This window comes from Tenrec ecaudatus, chromosome 12, assembly GCF_050624435.1.
Source record: "Tenrec ecaudatus isolate mTenEca1 chromosome 12, mTenEca1.hap1, whole genome shotgun sequence".
NCBI lineage: Eukaryota > Metazoa > Chordata > Mammalia > Afrosoricida > Tenrecidae > Tenrec > Tenrec ecaudatus.
The window spans coordinates 30,075,876-30,091,652 of record NC_134541.1 but is presented as its reverse complement, the minus strand read 5'-3'; the positions used below and the strand labels follow the sequence as shown (position 1 = coordinate 30,091,652).

The following is a 15,777-nucleotide window of genomic DNA, read 5'->3' as shown; positions in this document are numbered from 1 at the left end:
GGGAGGGGGTAGTCCGGCCAACGCCCCTTCCCAGCATCGCCTCCCAGAATCCGTCGGGTCTTCCCCACCCCCAGTCACTTCGGAACCTCGCGAGACTCTACCCGGCCCTGCCTCAGACGGCGGCCCGCCCCTCTTCTTTGCCGAGCTCGTCGAGAAGCCGAAAAAGGGAGGGGGAAAGCGGAAAAGACGGCCCGCGGAGCACGCCGGGAAGTGTGGTCCAAACGTGTGATGCAGCCATATTCTTCCGGAGCGGGGGAGGCCAGAGAGGCAACCGGGACTACGATTCCCAGTCGCCCTTTCGGTTTGTTTTTGTTCAAAAAAAAAAAAAACCCACACTCCCCCCTCCTCACTCTTCACACACACTCACACACACCCACGGCAGACACGCACACGCCCGGGCGCCGAAGGGAAAGCCTTCCTGTCCCCCGCCGCCCGTCCGGTCCCGGTCCCTCAGCAGAGCGGGAAAGCGGAGGCCGGAGCAGTGACCTCTGACCCCGTGGTAATGCAGAGCCGCCGCATTCCTTAGCGATCGCGGGGCCACCGCCACCGCCGCCGTGGGCGACTGACGCAGCGCGAGCGCGTGGAGCCGCCGCCGCCCCTCCCCCACCGCCGCCCTCGCGCCGGGTCTCGCTGCAGCCGCTCTCCGGGAGCCCGCCCCCTCCCCGGCCGCGCCCGAGTGCTCTCGTGCCGCCGCCGCCACGCGCCCCCCGCCGCCGCCGCCGCCTCGCTCCGCCCGCCCCGCCCGGAGGTCCCGCGTGGAGCCGCCGCCGCCGCCGCCGCCGGGGAGGAGGAGAATGAAGGACAAACAGAAGAGGAAGAAGGAGCGCACGTGGGCTGAGGCCGCGCGCCTGGTGAGGCCGGCCTCCGAGGGGCTCTTCGTGGGCGGGGGGGGCTCGCAGCGTACCCCACGAGTAGGGGGAGGGGCAAAGCCCTGCCATCCACGGGAGGGGGCGGGGCCACGCTTCCTTGGGGGGGGGAACGAGGGAACCCCCCTCAAAGCGCGGGCTGGGGAGGGGGGTGTCCCCGCGGGGACGGACTTGTGGCGCCTTTTCTGCCGCCCCCCCCCCCCGAAATTCCTGCGGAGGGCCGAGCGGGCTGCCTGCTCCTCCCCCTCCCGGCGGCGGGCCCCAGCCTCCCCTCCCCCACGGCGTGGCGGCGTCTAGGGGTCTGGGGAGGCTGCGTTTATTCACCCACCCCCCTCCCCGGAGTTAGGTTTCCAGGAAGGGTCGGAAGCCCCTCCCTCGCTTCCTGGTGGGTTATGGGGTGGTGGGTTGGACTCCGGGGGTGGGAAAGGCCCCCAGTTTCAAGGACGCGGTGGCATTTGGAGAGCTCCCAATTTAAACCAGGTGTGTGTGGAAGGGAGCACGTGCGTCGGACTCCCAGCTTGAGCCCCGAGCAGTTGTTCTCAAACTTTAGTGACCGGTGGGGACACCTGGGACGTTGTCGGAAATGCTCGTGCTAGGGCCCCCTCATTAGACAGACAGACTGACCGACTGACTCGGAGCTCGAGCGTGAGGATCTTCATTCTAACCAGTTTTCCAGGTGATTCCAATGCAGGTGGCCCGTGGCTTGAGAAACGCTGGCCTAGAACAAGCTCTCGGGGTGGGGTGGGGTGGAGGAACTGGCCATCACACGTCTCAAAGCATGTGTGTTCTCCCCTCCTCAGTGCCCCGAGCCTGTAGACCACATCAAGGGTTGGACAAAGACAAAGTAGCTCTGTTTGAAGATACTGCTTTGCAAAGAAGAGAGTAATTTGAGTGTTGGAAACTGCCTGGTGAGAGGAGGGGGGTTGTGAATTTTTCTGCTTTCAAATCCTGCAGTGGTCTTGTAAGTGAAATCTCTCTTGGATTCGCACCTACAAACCTAAGATACGTTCTTGTAAAATCTGGTTGCTGACAATACTAACAGGGTTTGCTTCACCCAGAGATGTTGCTTCCTCAGAACTGTCACACCAGGGCAAGGTTATGATGCAGAGGGCACACTTGTCTCCTGGCGTCCCGTAGTTCATATGTAATTGCTGTAATTCACTTTTGATGATGAATGAAGCTCGACCTTCTGATCTTGAATTTTATGGGTAAGGGAGTGAGGTTCCTGCCTCAGAGGTGAGTATGTGTTGGGAGTAGATAACTAGCCATGGCTACATCTTTAGTTTCTTGGATCCTGTAAGACCCAGTTAGTGATTTCCAAGTTGTTTGGCCCATAGGATCTCCTCTTCCCCATAGGATTTTTTTCACTGGAGTTTCTGATCACCTTCTCTAGGCATTTGTTGCCCAAGGAACAGACTTAGCAGTTGTGTGCATGCGGAAGTGGGGTGTGTGTGTGTGTGTTCATGTTCATTTGGTTTGGCTGTGAAATTTGATGATTCTGAAGTTTCTAAATATTTTTCAGATTCTGTCCAAATATCAGAAGCTTTTAGCTTTCAGGATTTCCCAGTGTTGCTTCACTTTGTCTCAAGTGGACAGTGTATCTTTCTCCTTGAGCTGTAGTTGGGGTGTTCATTGAGCCCTCTTCTGAGTTCCTGTTAAATAGGTGTTTATGATTCTGGGCATGCAAAATTAATTTTCTTGCCAGAATTTTACTTGTTAGAGGTAGGTGAAAAAGTACATTTAAGTCCTGTCTTTAAATTTATGTCTTGACAAGATTTTAGAGCCTATTTGTTTCACAGTCCTGTTGGCACTTATTAGTAGTGGAAAGACCTAGGGCTTTGGGGTGGGTCATCACTCTGAGTGCTCCCTTAGGTGTTTGAGTTTACTGTGAGCCTTACTTCCAGGTTGCTACTTTTGTATGATCCTTGCATCAGCTTCACAATGAATAATCCAACCTAGCTCTTTGTCTTCATTCAAATTAGGAATAGGATTGACTTTGTGGTGCATTTACACATGTGAAAAAGAACTCCAGGAAAAATGTGGTGTGAAATTTGTTTGCCTTTTTGCTTTGAATCCCTTGGAACGGGACCTCTTGGTGAGTCAGGGAAACTGTTTAGAGTCCTCTCCCACTTTTTAAGTTTGCTGGAGTTTGTGAGAGCTGCACTGAACAGAAAAGCTTCCTGTGGAGGGAGCTGGAGTGGAGGGTAGGTCACTTGGCCATTTCTCCTGGAGCAGGTGAATTTGGAGTGTTTGTTGTGGTGATCAGAGAGACTTGCTTAGGGGTGGTTTCAGGTGACTCCTGGCCTTGCTCAGATTGGTGGCTAGGTGGTACTGGTAGCTATTTAAAAAACAAAAAAACCCCACCAATTTCAATAGAGGAAAGAGGTGAATGGTGTAGAATTTCAGTAGAATAGTCTCATCATTTGGTTATGGGATGAATTCCGTTCCCAAGTTTGCCTTTAAGTCAAAATTTGTACAGAAATTGGAACAGGTACAGTTCATATCTAGCATTTAATATGTCTTAGGATGTAGTATATAGTGTACCTTTCTGTGCATTAAAAGAACATGAAAACATTTTTCATAGAATATGATGGTGGGAGTGGGGCTAAAAAATATGATGGTAATAATAATTCTATTGATGAGTGTCACAAACTAGCATCCATTTGTTTTTTATGAGCCATTGCCAAACCCCCAATTTTTTTAATATTGTAGGCTTCAAAGGAGTTCCTTTGTAGTTGCAGGTTCAGAAGTCAGGTGGTTGAAAGTCAGGTGTTAGTAGCCGGGGGACTGCTTTTTGCAAGTGTGAATGATGCTGTTGGGAAGTAGACACATTTTGAGTGTCTTTTCTAGGGTAGGAGGTAGACTTTAGGGTGGCGGATATAAATCCTCTTGTTTATTTGGGAGCAGGTAGCCTGCAAAATGGATCCTCTCTGGCTTTGAGACACACACTCTTCATTGCTTGCTTTATCTTTAACTTTGATTCATGACTAACCATTTGTACATCAAACAATTTTTCTCCCTTTGAAGTTGAAGTTGAAGAGATAATTCTTTTAAAAGTATATGCTTTTTTGGGTATCCTAGTACAACACTGTAGAATTGTTTCGATACTTAAAACTGCAAGCATATACAGTTAGAATAAAAGTGTGTATTTTGTATCTTTGGATGTAACTCTCTTTAGTGATTGCTTCCCTTGCTTTAGGTTCTCTAGTTTGACCCGCCTGCGGTTCATATGATTGGTAGTTACGTTTTCAGTCTTGTTTCTTAACAACACTATAAAACCACCCTACAAAAATATGCCCACTCAGCTTATCCTTAATTAAGAAATGATATCTTAAGACAGTGCACATTAGCAGCTTGTACAAGTTTTGTAGTGGGTTTAAAGTCAGCATTGCTTATCGTACTTGGTTACTCAATATTGCTCACTGCCATTGAGTCAATTCTGACTCGGAGCGGTCCCCGTTGGGATAGGGTGAAACTGCCTTTCTGGGTTTTGAGACTATCTGTATGGTAGAAGGAAACTATGTCTTTTTCCTGAAGAGTGGGGGGCTTCAAACTGCTAACCTTGTAGTTAGCACCTCAGCACATAACCCACTGTGCCACGAGGACTTCTTTATACTTGGTTTGAGTCTGAGGAGCTTACGGTCTTTTGGGGGTGGGAGAATTTTGATACACAAGTAGTATGTGAGATTACGGGCATGATAACAGCTATCGTAGGTGTATAAAATAGGGTGAACAAACATCCTGGGTCCTACCCCTTTCTACATCGTCATCAGTAGTTTTTCCCTTTACTCTCAAGTGTCTTGGTTTGGGAGATAAACGATACGTGTTAAGGTATTGTGGAGACACTGAAGAGACCTTTAATTCTACCTAGCAGAAACCAGCCACGGCTTCCTGAGCTGACTTGTGAAGGGTGAGGATGAGGTAGTCCCATCATGGAGGGCCTGAGGAGGGTCAGGTGACAAGGAATAGTGTGTGAGAGTAGGGTAGGACTACAAATCACTGTGGAGCAAAGTTTGTTCGATGTCAGATGTGTGGCAGGGCACTGTAGATGAGGGCACTTCATTATCTAATCTGGAACAACCCCAAGGATGCTATTCTTCTAACTTCAAAAGTGAGGGAGCCATGTTAGGTAGATGGGTCCAATTCATAGTGACTCCTATGCACAGAAGGACAGAACATTGCCCAGTCCTGCACCGGGCATACAGCTGTTATGTTTGAGTCCACTGTTGCAGCCACAGTGTCAATCATTTTCATCAAGGGTCTGTCTTCTGTCTTGCTGACCCTCTCTTTTACCAAGCATGATATCCTTTGCCCAGGACTGTTGTTGCTGGATGCCTTGAGTTGGTTTGACTCAAAGCAACTGTGCCACAGAAGGACACAGTCCATCTTGTTGAAGGTCTTACTCGTTTTTCCATTGCTCCCACTAGCATGATGCCCGTTTGAGTCTCGAGCTGACTGGGCTAACGCGCCTGCTTTTCCAGTAGGAGAAGCTGATCTGGACGCTTCAGCTTGTTATGCACAGTTAGGGGAGACTTTACAGGGTTTTTAAGAAGTAGAGAGATGGGACGATGCTAGCTTGGTGAGAATGAGGATTTGGTCTTGTGTGGTGGTGAATACCGAGAATCCTGCCTGGCTCCATTTGCTAAATGAAAGATGACAGCAGAGTAGGAAACGACGTGAGGAAAGCAGGACTGGGTTTCTTTGAAGAGGCTGACTGGGGTCTGGGGAAGAGGTGAGAGTGAAGTGTGACACCTTCGTTTCTGACTTGGGTGACTGGAAAGACTGCTGCAAGCTGATGTAGGAACATAGAAGAGTGGATCTGGAGGAAGGCAACTGGTAGTCCCCCCTGAGTTGGCTTGAGTTGGTTTTAGAACACTTGGGTGATGTAGTTAGTTAAATGCTTGACTAGTAACTAAAAGGTTGGTTCAGGTTCACCTAGAACTGTGGTTCTCAACCATCCTAATGACTCGACCCTTTAATATAGTCATGTCGTGGTGACCCCCCAACCATAACATTTTCATTGCTAATTCATAACTAATTTTGCTACTGTTATGAGTTGGGTGACCCTGTGAAAGAGTTGTTTGACCCCCAAAGGGGTTGCAACCCACAGGTTAAGAACCGCTGATCTAGAGGCATCTTCAAAGAAAGTCCACAAGACTCAGACATTAATGCCTTGGCTACATACTACACACCATTCTACTTTGACAGGGGCTGCTATGAGTAGGGATTGACTTGGCGCCTGCCCTCTGGTTCATTGGGTTTTTCCTGTACATAATGGAGGTGGTGTACTGCATTGGTTTCCTGTGTGCATTAGTTATGCTTCTAATATATAAAATAATGGTCTATAGACGATCAGGAGGAGAATTACCAATCCACTTGTCCCGCACAGAATTGAATGTTTGGGTCTTAAGCTTAGGGAGAAGTCATGACTGGATTTGGGAGTTACTAGAATTTCGGAGGTAGTTGAAACGGTCAGAAACGATATAATGTTACGCAGGGAGACTATGAGTCCTGGCAAGAGAAAAAGCTCAGAATGGGGTCAGGGTAAAGGGAGGTTTTTGGTTAGCATTTGCCCTCTTGGAACATTAACTTCCTGGAGTGCTGCAGGCTTCTTTCATTTGTCCCTAAGACTGCTCCTGAAGCTGCCCGGAAGACTTCTTGCTTTATTACATTTTATTTGTGACAGGGCAGTGCTTGTGTATTATGGTTGCTAAAGACTGAGAGATTTTAGTTTGCTTTGGCATCAACCTCAGCAGCTGCCCAGTTGGAGAAAATATACTGGTATTGACAGCTTGTTTTTTCCCACTTAGAAGAGAAGCATTTCTAAAGCAACTCAAATTCTTAAAGCAAGAGCTACCATTAATCACTAAGAAGATACTGTTGGGATTTATAGATGATCCTGACGTGAATGGAACATGCATCAGTTGCATGGAATTACAGAATAATGTTGTCAAGTGGCAAATTGTAAACCCCAGAATTTCACAAATAGTGGCAAAAGCGCCATATTAAAAATATGGGCACTAAACAAATTTCCTTAGGAAACAAAATCTGAATACTTCCCTGTCTTGGCTTATTGGGCAACACTTTGTATTCTGTGGTTTAGCCGACATTAACCAGTGGCAAGTTACATACTAAACGGGGTTTCTAAGGCCCCACATGCCATAGCACATGTTTATGCTACATACGGTGCCGGTATGCATAACATTTGCTAAGAAGATATGTGATTAGAGCATTTTAGCTAATTGCAGTCACATCCATTTTCTAGCTTGCTGTGGAATATTGTTTCTAAGATAATTTGAACTGGTGGAAAATAAAAATTGCCACTGGTGAAACTTTGATCTAGAAGGGCTGTCACCCATGATGCAGATTGATGGATGTAAATAGAAATTGCACACTGAATCAGGACATTTATATTTCTTCAGGTCTTAGAAAACTACTCGGATGCTCCAATGACACCAAAACAGATTCTGCAGGTCATAGAGGCAGAAGGACTAAAGGAAATGAGGTTTGTATCGATCTTGCTGCTTGCCATGAGGGTTTCCTAGGATGTGTGTCTTTGTAGTACTGGAGTGATGTCAGTAAGTATGCCTGTATATTTTTTACATGTTCATGTGTCCAGTGGTGGTGGTAGTGAGCTCTCTCCCAGGTTGTATCCTCTGAGTGCTGGGTGAAAGTAGGTGAAATCCTTCGGGTTCCCTCAGGGATGTAGGGGTCTGCCCTCCATGCACACTCCCCTGTGAATCTTGGGCATGTGTTCTGTCAGGCCTTTTGTACTTTGTTTCAGTTGTGGAGAAGGGCCGGGGGCTGGCGTGTTGTAGAGTATGCCCCTCCACACCGAGCCACTGAAGGATCACGCTGGGCTTGTCTCTTTTTATTGTATCTGGTTTTATTGGACTTCACATTTACTGGATTCCTAACAATTTGAAAGTTTGAGGCAACCCTAGCTTGGCAAATTTTATTTTTTCCAATAGCGTGTTCACTAAGTGTCTCTTGGTTATACTGTGAAAAGGTTCACATTTCTTTTTTGAGTCTCACATTTATTCTAAACTTGTTAATAATGCTTTTTGTATACTTAGTAGACTGTAGTGTAGTGTAAACGCAACTTCTGGATAGACTAAAAACCAAAGCAGTCCTGTGACTACTGCAACAGTTGCTCAGCTGAGGGCCTTGGAAACGGAACTCAAGAGTATCTCCAGTGTTCTATTTCCTCCTTATCTCCTGCCCAACTCCTCCCCCACCTCCACCCCTGTGCTTTATTTTCCTGGAAATTACATATACAATTTCATACATTGGCTGCATTCTTCGAGTTGTTAAAAACATTCTCACCTTTTCTGAACTCTTCCTTCCTCATTAACATACATTATTGATCCCTTAACTTCTCAAGTTGCTATTTTTAGTTTAAGGAACCCCGCTGGTGTAGTGGGCTGCCGGTGTAGTGGACTGCCATTGGGCTCATAAACACAAGGTGGGCAGTTTGAACTCACCAACTGCTACTCTGAGGGAGCAGGATGAAGCTTTCTGTTCCCAGAAAGATTTTCAGCCTTGGAAGTCCTAGGAAGTAGTTCTGCTTTGACCCATAGGGTGGCTGTGAGTTGGACAGGAGTCAGTGGCAGTGGTAGGTGTCCCTTTGATCCCAGGTCTTAAAAATGCATAGTGCTCAAGACAGATGTTTTTTTATTAGCTAAACTAGACGATTGTTTGGTTTTAATAGACTTCACGGGTTGTTTTTGAGTTAAAAAATGACAAGATGGTCTCATGGCAGTAGTTTCAGGCTCCGGGGCTCCAGAAAATTTATAATCTAGGAGACTTGAAAATTCTGTTCTTCACTTCCCCACTTTTCATCACGATTCTTCTGTGGAACCTTTGATCAAAATGTTCAGTTATGGTAGCCGGGTACCATCCCGTTCTCCCGGTCTCGTGATAAAGTAGCTTCATGGAGGCAATTGGTCACACTGTCCACGTGGTCCTATTCCCGACTTTCCTTTCTCTGTTGCTTCAGGTGAATAGAGACCAATTGTTATGACTTGCATGACTGCTTGCAAGCTTTTAAGACCCCAGATACGATGCATCAAAAACTAAGACAAAATTGACGCAATAAGCATGTTATTAAGGCCAGTTAACTGATGTCCCATGAAATCGTGAACTTAAGTCATCACAAGGCCCCAAATCCCATGAGTTGTTTAGTTGTACATAAGCAGCCTCAGTAGCTATTCATTTTTGAAAAGATCATTGTTACAAATATGTATCATGTAACTTTGCAATTCAACTTTTTATTGTGTGCAACTTATTAACAGGAATTGCAATAATCAGTTGTGCAACTTTATTATTACTTAGTATATTTCCATTACCTGTAGTGCTTCTTATCCCCCTCCCTTCCCTGGGAACCACTAATAAACCTTGATTTTTTTACATTTGCCTTGTCATATCATTTTATGTAAGTGAAGTCATGGGATATTTTGTGATTTAGTTATTTCACCCAGCTTAATGTCTTCAAGCTCCGTCCATAACTGTAGCAAAACTTCGTTTTCCCTCCTGCTTCAGTAGTAGTCCCATGTTTTTCTTTTTTCAATTTGAATGAAATTGAACATGAGCATAACACAGTCCCGACAAACAGCATATGGTTTTGCTGCTTAAAACTTAGTTGCTTGTGAATTGAGCAGTCTTTAATTCCAGTTGACAGTGTTGGGCGGGAAGACCAGGATTGTCTAGGACCACACACATTTAAATAGCAGCTGTGCACTGTGTAGTGTTATAATTGTGCTTTCTTTTTGTTTTTATGGGCTCCGTCCATTGTGCTGCTGTCTGCATGGCTGTTGGACCACTATGCCTCTAGAAGGTAAATAGTCCCTTTGGGACAAATGGAATGAAGACTCTTTACTTGTCTCTGTTTCTGGCTCTGCTAGGAATGAGGCAACAGTCATGGTGGCTCGTGAGGAGGGAACAGCTCTGTAATTTGTAGATAGAGCTGTAGTGTGTAGGAGTCATATTGTTGGCAGGGAGACTGCCAGCATTTAGTTTCCCTTGTAGCGGAGATGTTCGCATACCCACTGATACTCTAGATCCTGCACAAGGCTTCCTTTAGAGCAGTGGTTCTCAACCTTCCTAATGCCGTGACCCTCTGAGACAGTTCCTCAGGTTGTAGTGACTCCCAACCATAACAGTATTTTCATTGCTACTTCATAACCGTAATTTTGCTACTAGTATGAATTGGGCAACCCATGTGAAAGGGTTGTTCAGACCCCCCAAAGAGGTCGCGACCCACAGGTTGAGAACCACTGCTTTAGAGATTGGTGCTTGGTGAACATTGCTGTTTCTTACTTAAAATTTTTTTTTGGCATCTACTGTGTTCCAAAGCAGAGTACCTAATTAATAGGCTTATTTATTTATGCCTTTTTAAGAATTAGAATATATGAAGAGGCTTTACTAAAAATATATTTTTAACATGCTAAAGAGGAGAGGAAAAGGTGCACAGGTGAACCTAGTACTAACCTGCAAGTGTCAAACCTGAATGGTATTAATAATGGCCATTTGTCTGTTTTTGCTAACTTTAAAGATTTATTAAGTAGCCTCGATCTCATTGAATTGTCACTGATCAGTAGCCTCCAGTGGTGAGACACAACCTGAGATGCCATCGCTTTGGTTTAATGTTTGAGCCAAGTCACTTCTGACATAGAGACCCTGTAAGGGCAGAGTTGGATTGCCCCCCGTTTCTGAGGCTGTAGATCTTTATAGGAGCAGAAAGGATCATCTTTCTTCCATGGAGCAACTGGTGAGTTTGAACTGCTGACCTTGAGATTAGCAGCTCAGTACATAATCCACTATGCCACCAGGGGTCTGGGTTTTGAAGCCATTGGGCTTACTACTTTGCTTTATACATTTCAAATTTAAGTGCTTGTTCTTGGAAAGATACAGAATAAAACTCACCCTTTTCTCCCGCTTGAACAGAAAAAAAAAATGAAAGACTTCCTTTTGTGTACTTAGTAGAATATAGTTAACTAACTGAAAGGGCGTTCTTGTTTTATTGGGACAGCATCATTGAGTCTGGGGTCTTTGTGCTGTTATGTGGAGATTTCTAAGCATGATAAACAGGCAAAAAGTTTCTGAGCTTAATATTAAAATATTGGGGAACTTTTTTTTTAAGTTCCCTAGTGAACTTGGAAAAATCTTATTTTTCCTCTGACTTTCTTGGGAATATAGTTCATTCGTACTGTCAACTGTCACATGAGTTTGGTATAAAGTGAGCGTGTCTTGTAAGCTGGCTAATGCCTGAGCTCTGGAGCTATGTGAATATCATTAGTAACTCTCTTAACTGCTTTTATAGCAGAATCGCTGTGGATCCATTTTGCATTTCTTGTTCCCTTTTTTTCTTGATTCAAGAATGAGCTGGAGGCTACTAGGACTCTGTAAGTATGTTGCAGATTTGTAGGATTCTCATCCATCTATTTTTGTGTTTTTACAGCGGGACGTCCCCTCTTGCTTGCCTCAATGCCATGTTGCATTCCAACTCAAGAGGAGGAGAAGGGCTGTTTTATAAACTGCCTGGCCGAATCAGTCTTTTCACACTCAAAGTAAGTACGGGGAAGTCTGCTTTAGTGCAGCAGTTCTCAAACTTGAAGAGTGCTTTATTTTAAGATCACGGGGAGTGCTTTGTAAAATACACTCTTGGGCGCCCTGCCTCAGAGACTCTGAATCAGTAGACCTGGAGTGGGGGCCATTTCTAATTTGCATTTCTAATAAGCAGTCAGGTGATAGTGATGCACGCTTATGTCCAAAACGGCACTTTTGAGTGGAATGTTCTATTATGAACAGGGTATTAGGAATTAGTCAAATCAGCAATTGTCTCTGAACTCCCATTTTTTGCTTTATTTATTTATGTCTTTGTAGATGGTATGAAATTGGGAGTTAAGTATGTGTGTGGGGTTATTGTAACTGTCCCTTAATGAGAATTTTGTGAAGGATAAATTATGGGACAACTGAAATAAGATTTTACTGTATGACAAGTAATGGAAATGTGGATATATATGTGGCTCATGAACGTTTACTAAGTGATAAATATTTTAAAGGAAGAGAACATCAATCAGGTAGACGCTAAAAACAAACAAACAAACTTAAAAGTGGCTTGAAATGGACTGGGTAGTTTTTTCTACTGTTTGTGGTAACATAGTTACCATTTAGCCCATAGGTCAGCAAACCTAAAGAGCTAGATAAAACATATTTTAAACTTTTTAAAAATAGACCAGTGTGGTTATAACTACTACACTTGATGCAGTAGCAGGAGAGCAGTCATAGACACAAACAAACGGGCATATTGACAAATGGGCATAGCCCAGTAAAGCAGAGGGCAGGCCAGATTTGGCCTGCAAGCTGTAGTTTCCCAACCTCTGATTTAGACATAAGTTGATCTATTGACAATGGGGATACTGAGAATTTGATGCTAACCCTTATATATGCCTATAGTATTTATAAATTACAGTAATTATAGAAACCTTTCCCTTTTAGGTTTGTTTTATTGATGACTGTATTAATTTAAAATTAAACATGAACACATACCAGCTAAATAACTGGTAGTCATAAACCTTGGCCTATGAGTCTTAGGTCTGCTGTCTGCTGTGGTGTTTTCTAATATTTTGGGCATCTTTCCATTTTGTCCTTTATTCTTTTTATTGTTAAGAAACAACACTGTAAGGTTTTGGAAACTGAGTCTTGGGAAAGACGGGGCCCTGAGTTGAAAACCTGGTTTTGTAACCTAGGACAGATGGTGATGCTTCCCTGGCCCTTCCCTTAATAAATTATTGCCTTTAGGCTATTTCTCTAGGTTTTCATCCTTAATTGCCCGCTAATGTCACTTTTCTATTTTGTTCATATGAGCATCTTGAGAATCAGGACTGAGTCTGATTTTCTTATCTAATATTTTACTGTGCTTTTGGTTAAGGCTTACATAGAAAATTTGACTCCCTTTAGAATTTTGTTGTAAAAAAAAAAAAGAAATTTGCTGTTTCACGCCGTGCCATTGATTAGACTTCACACAATGTCACTGTCCTCTTACTTCTATTCTGTTTATTCTCTTTCCGCCATCAATCTAGCTTCCTTCCCCACCCCTTCTTGCCATTGCATCTTTACTTCAGGTTACTGTTGCCTGGTTTCATGTAGTTAATTATTTAAAGGAATACATGACTCACTGGTGAGACTATTTAGTTTATAAGCCAATGTATGATTTGACTGAAAGGTGACCTGCAGACATAACTTCAATTCCACATTTAAAGGGTGTCTTAGAGCGGCAGTCTCAGGGATTTTTGTAGTCTCTTATTGGACCAGTAAGTCTGGCCTTTTTCAGTTTACGTGTTTTTTTCCACATTTTATCTGGAACTTATTTTGGCACAATTTCTGACAGTGCATTTCTCAATAATATTGGAACTGAATTTATTTTAATTTGCTATATCTTAAGAGTTATATTTTTTCCTATCATATTTGTGAGCTTTCATTTTTCTTGACAAACCTTGGGTGGTGAGGTTGGATGAACTTTCCCAATAAATATAAAGAAGTCTTGGTGAAAGAAATAGCTAGATGACTGCCCTTGCATTGTATGTAATCCACTAAAACTTATAGTTTGCCACAGACACTTCATTATATAATAGGCTACAATTCACTTGCATAGGTTCTCAAACTTATTTGGCCCATTACCCCCTTTTCAGGAAAAAAATTACTCAGCGTCCTGTGACAATTAAAAACTTTGTACTATAGCCCATCATGCAGGATAAAGTGTAGATGTTTGCCCTTACGATCTCCGTGGATCGTGGCAGTGCCCCCCAGAGGGAAGTATCACCCACACCCACTTGGGAAGTGCGAGCATACCTCTCTGTAGGTGCATACCACTCACAAACCCTCTAGGGAAGAAAGCTGGAGCAAATGTAACTGCAACAGACTTTGGGGTGGGTCTGTGGGAGGAATTCATTTCACCAAAGCCACCCTCTATCTCTCTGTTTCTCAAACACCTCAAACTTGTGTCTGCCTCGGGGCCTTCACTTGCTGCTACTGAAGCCCCCACCTGGAAAACTCTGCTGAGGTACCTTAGTTAGTAACCTTGGCGCTAACTCCTCATCATGTAACTCAAAATTCAATACTATTTTCTCAGGCTACTTTTACCACCACACTAATTCCACAATTATTATGGCTTTGGTTTATTTCATAGCTCTCTCATCAAAACTGCATCGTCGATTTAGTTTCAAGCAGAAATTCTATTTTCACAATACTCTTTCTGGCACATAGTAGGGATTCAATAAATATTAGGATGAAAAGTAAAAGTTAGCAAAATTAAAATCTTAAGCCAGATAATTGTCCTTGCATGTTTTGTGTTATTTTTTTCTTCTGAGTAAGATGGCTTTTGAGAGCCTTTTTCCCCCTTGTCTCTTTTGGGGACAGTGCTACATAAATCTGTGAAAGAGCCTGTTGACACTAGAAGGGAAGCTTTCTCAGAGTGGTCACAATCTGGTTCCTGGCTGGAGTAAGGAACTGAGCTTTAGAAAAGATTTAAACATTTCAGGTATTTTTTAGGTCTATTCTTTTTAGAGCTTTTTATGGCTGTCACTCATTACAGACATTGCTGTTTAAGATGTTAGTGGGATGTTTAGATAATACTATTTGTAGAACTGTGTAGTTACAAATAAACCTTATCAAATGTATGATCTTTTCAACAGGTAGTCCTTGATTTACATTCTATTGAAGTACACTTAGCATTGCCGTGTGTGTGTGTGTGTGTGTGTGTGCGCGCGCGCGTGCCGCACACGCTTCGGCACCTTATCTTGAGTGGCCTGTACTACTTACAAATGTTGCCATGCACCTTGAGCGTTGCTGCTGCACAGTGTGCTTATGTGGTCATTCTCAAAAGTTCATTTGAGATGGTCATTGTGGTGATTTACTATTCAGAGCATATTGCTATGGCAATAATGAAACTGAAAAACAAAAATTAAGTATTTGACTTAATATTGTATATACTCGAATATAAGCTGACCCGAGTATAAGCCGAGGTTTCTAATTATGACCTGGGAAACCAGAAAAACTGATTGACTCGAGTATAAGCCTAGGGTGGGAAATGCAGGATGTGAATTAACACAGAGACCAGAGTGGAGAGACGGAGCGCAGCCACAGACACATCCTTACCAGTTCAGCTGCCGGCAAGTGAATCACTACGGGTGCTTCTGCGAATTGGAACCGTCCACATCATAGGACGACTCTGATTGGTTAGATGTGAGTAAAACATTCAAAGCCCTGCAGTGTCAGTGGGGCTTTCAATGAACAGCAGAGGAATGGCAATCACCCACAAGATGTTACTCCTTGCTGGGGTACCACTGACCCGTGTATAAGCCGAACCCCAGTTTTTTTTTTGTTCCTTTGTGTTTTTTTGTTTTTTGTTTTTTAACAATTTATTGGGGCTGATACAATTCTTTTCACAGTTCATACCTATACATACATCAATTGTATAAAGCACATCTGTACAGTCTTTGCCCTAATCATTTTTTTCTCTTTTCTTCTTTTACATTTTATTAGGGACTCAAACAACTCTTACCACAATCCATACATATACATACATCAATTGTATAAAGCACATCCATACATTCCCTGCCCCGAACCCCAGTTTTTTAACACATTTTTTGTGCTGAAAAACTCGGCTTATACACGAGTATATACGGTAGGTCAAAACGAACATGATGGAGTGGTTGGAATGAGACCCAGCTAGAAGTGGTAGGAGCTGCCTGTCCGGAGAATAATCCTAGCATGGGTGGACATCTCCCTTATCTAGTGCATTCTTGTCTTGCAGTCTGTTCTCAGTGTAAATCATTTTCTGTGACCATACAATCATGTCACAAATGTGTGTGACTAAATTGGGACCAGAACCCAGGTCTCCACCTTTGAA

General features: G+C 43.8%; 1 protein-coding gene across 3 annotated transcripts in view; it reads left to right on the top strand.

The window, feature by feature from the left end:
- The first annotated feature begins 342 nt into the window (after window positions 1–342).
- Window positions 343–15,777, top strand: part of ASXL1 (ASXL transcriptional regulator 1) — an 82,183-nt gene continuing 66,748 nt past the window's right edge. Inside the window, exons 1-3 of one of the 3 annotated variants that reach the window (XM_075563795.1) lie at window positions 343–851; window positions 7,289–7,371; window positions 11,326–11,434. In XM_075563795.1, coding sequence (XP_075419910.1) covers window positions 795–851; window positions 7,289–7,371; window positions 11,326–11,434 — 249 coding nt within the window. In that variant the 5' untranslated portion in view covers window positions 343–794. Of the gene's footprint in view, window positions 852–7,288; window positions 7,372–9,606; window positions 9,703–11,325; window positions 11,435–15,777 lie in introns of those variants that run through there. The other 2 variants (XM_075563797.1, XM_075563796.1) reach the window with 2 other exon arrangements.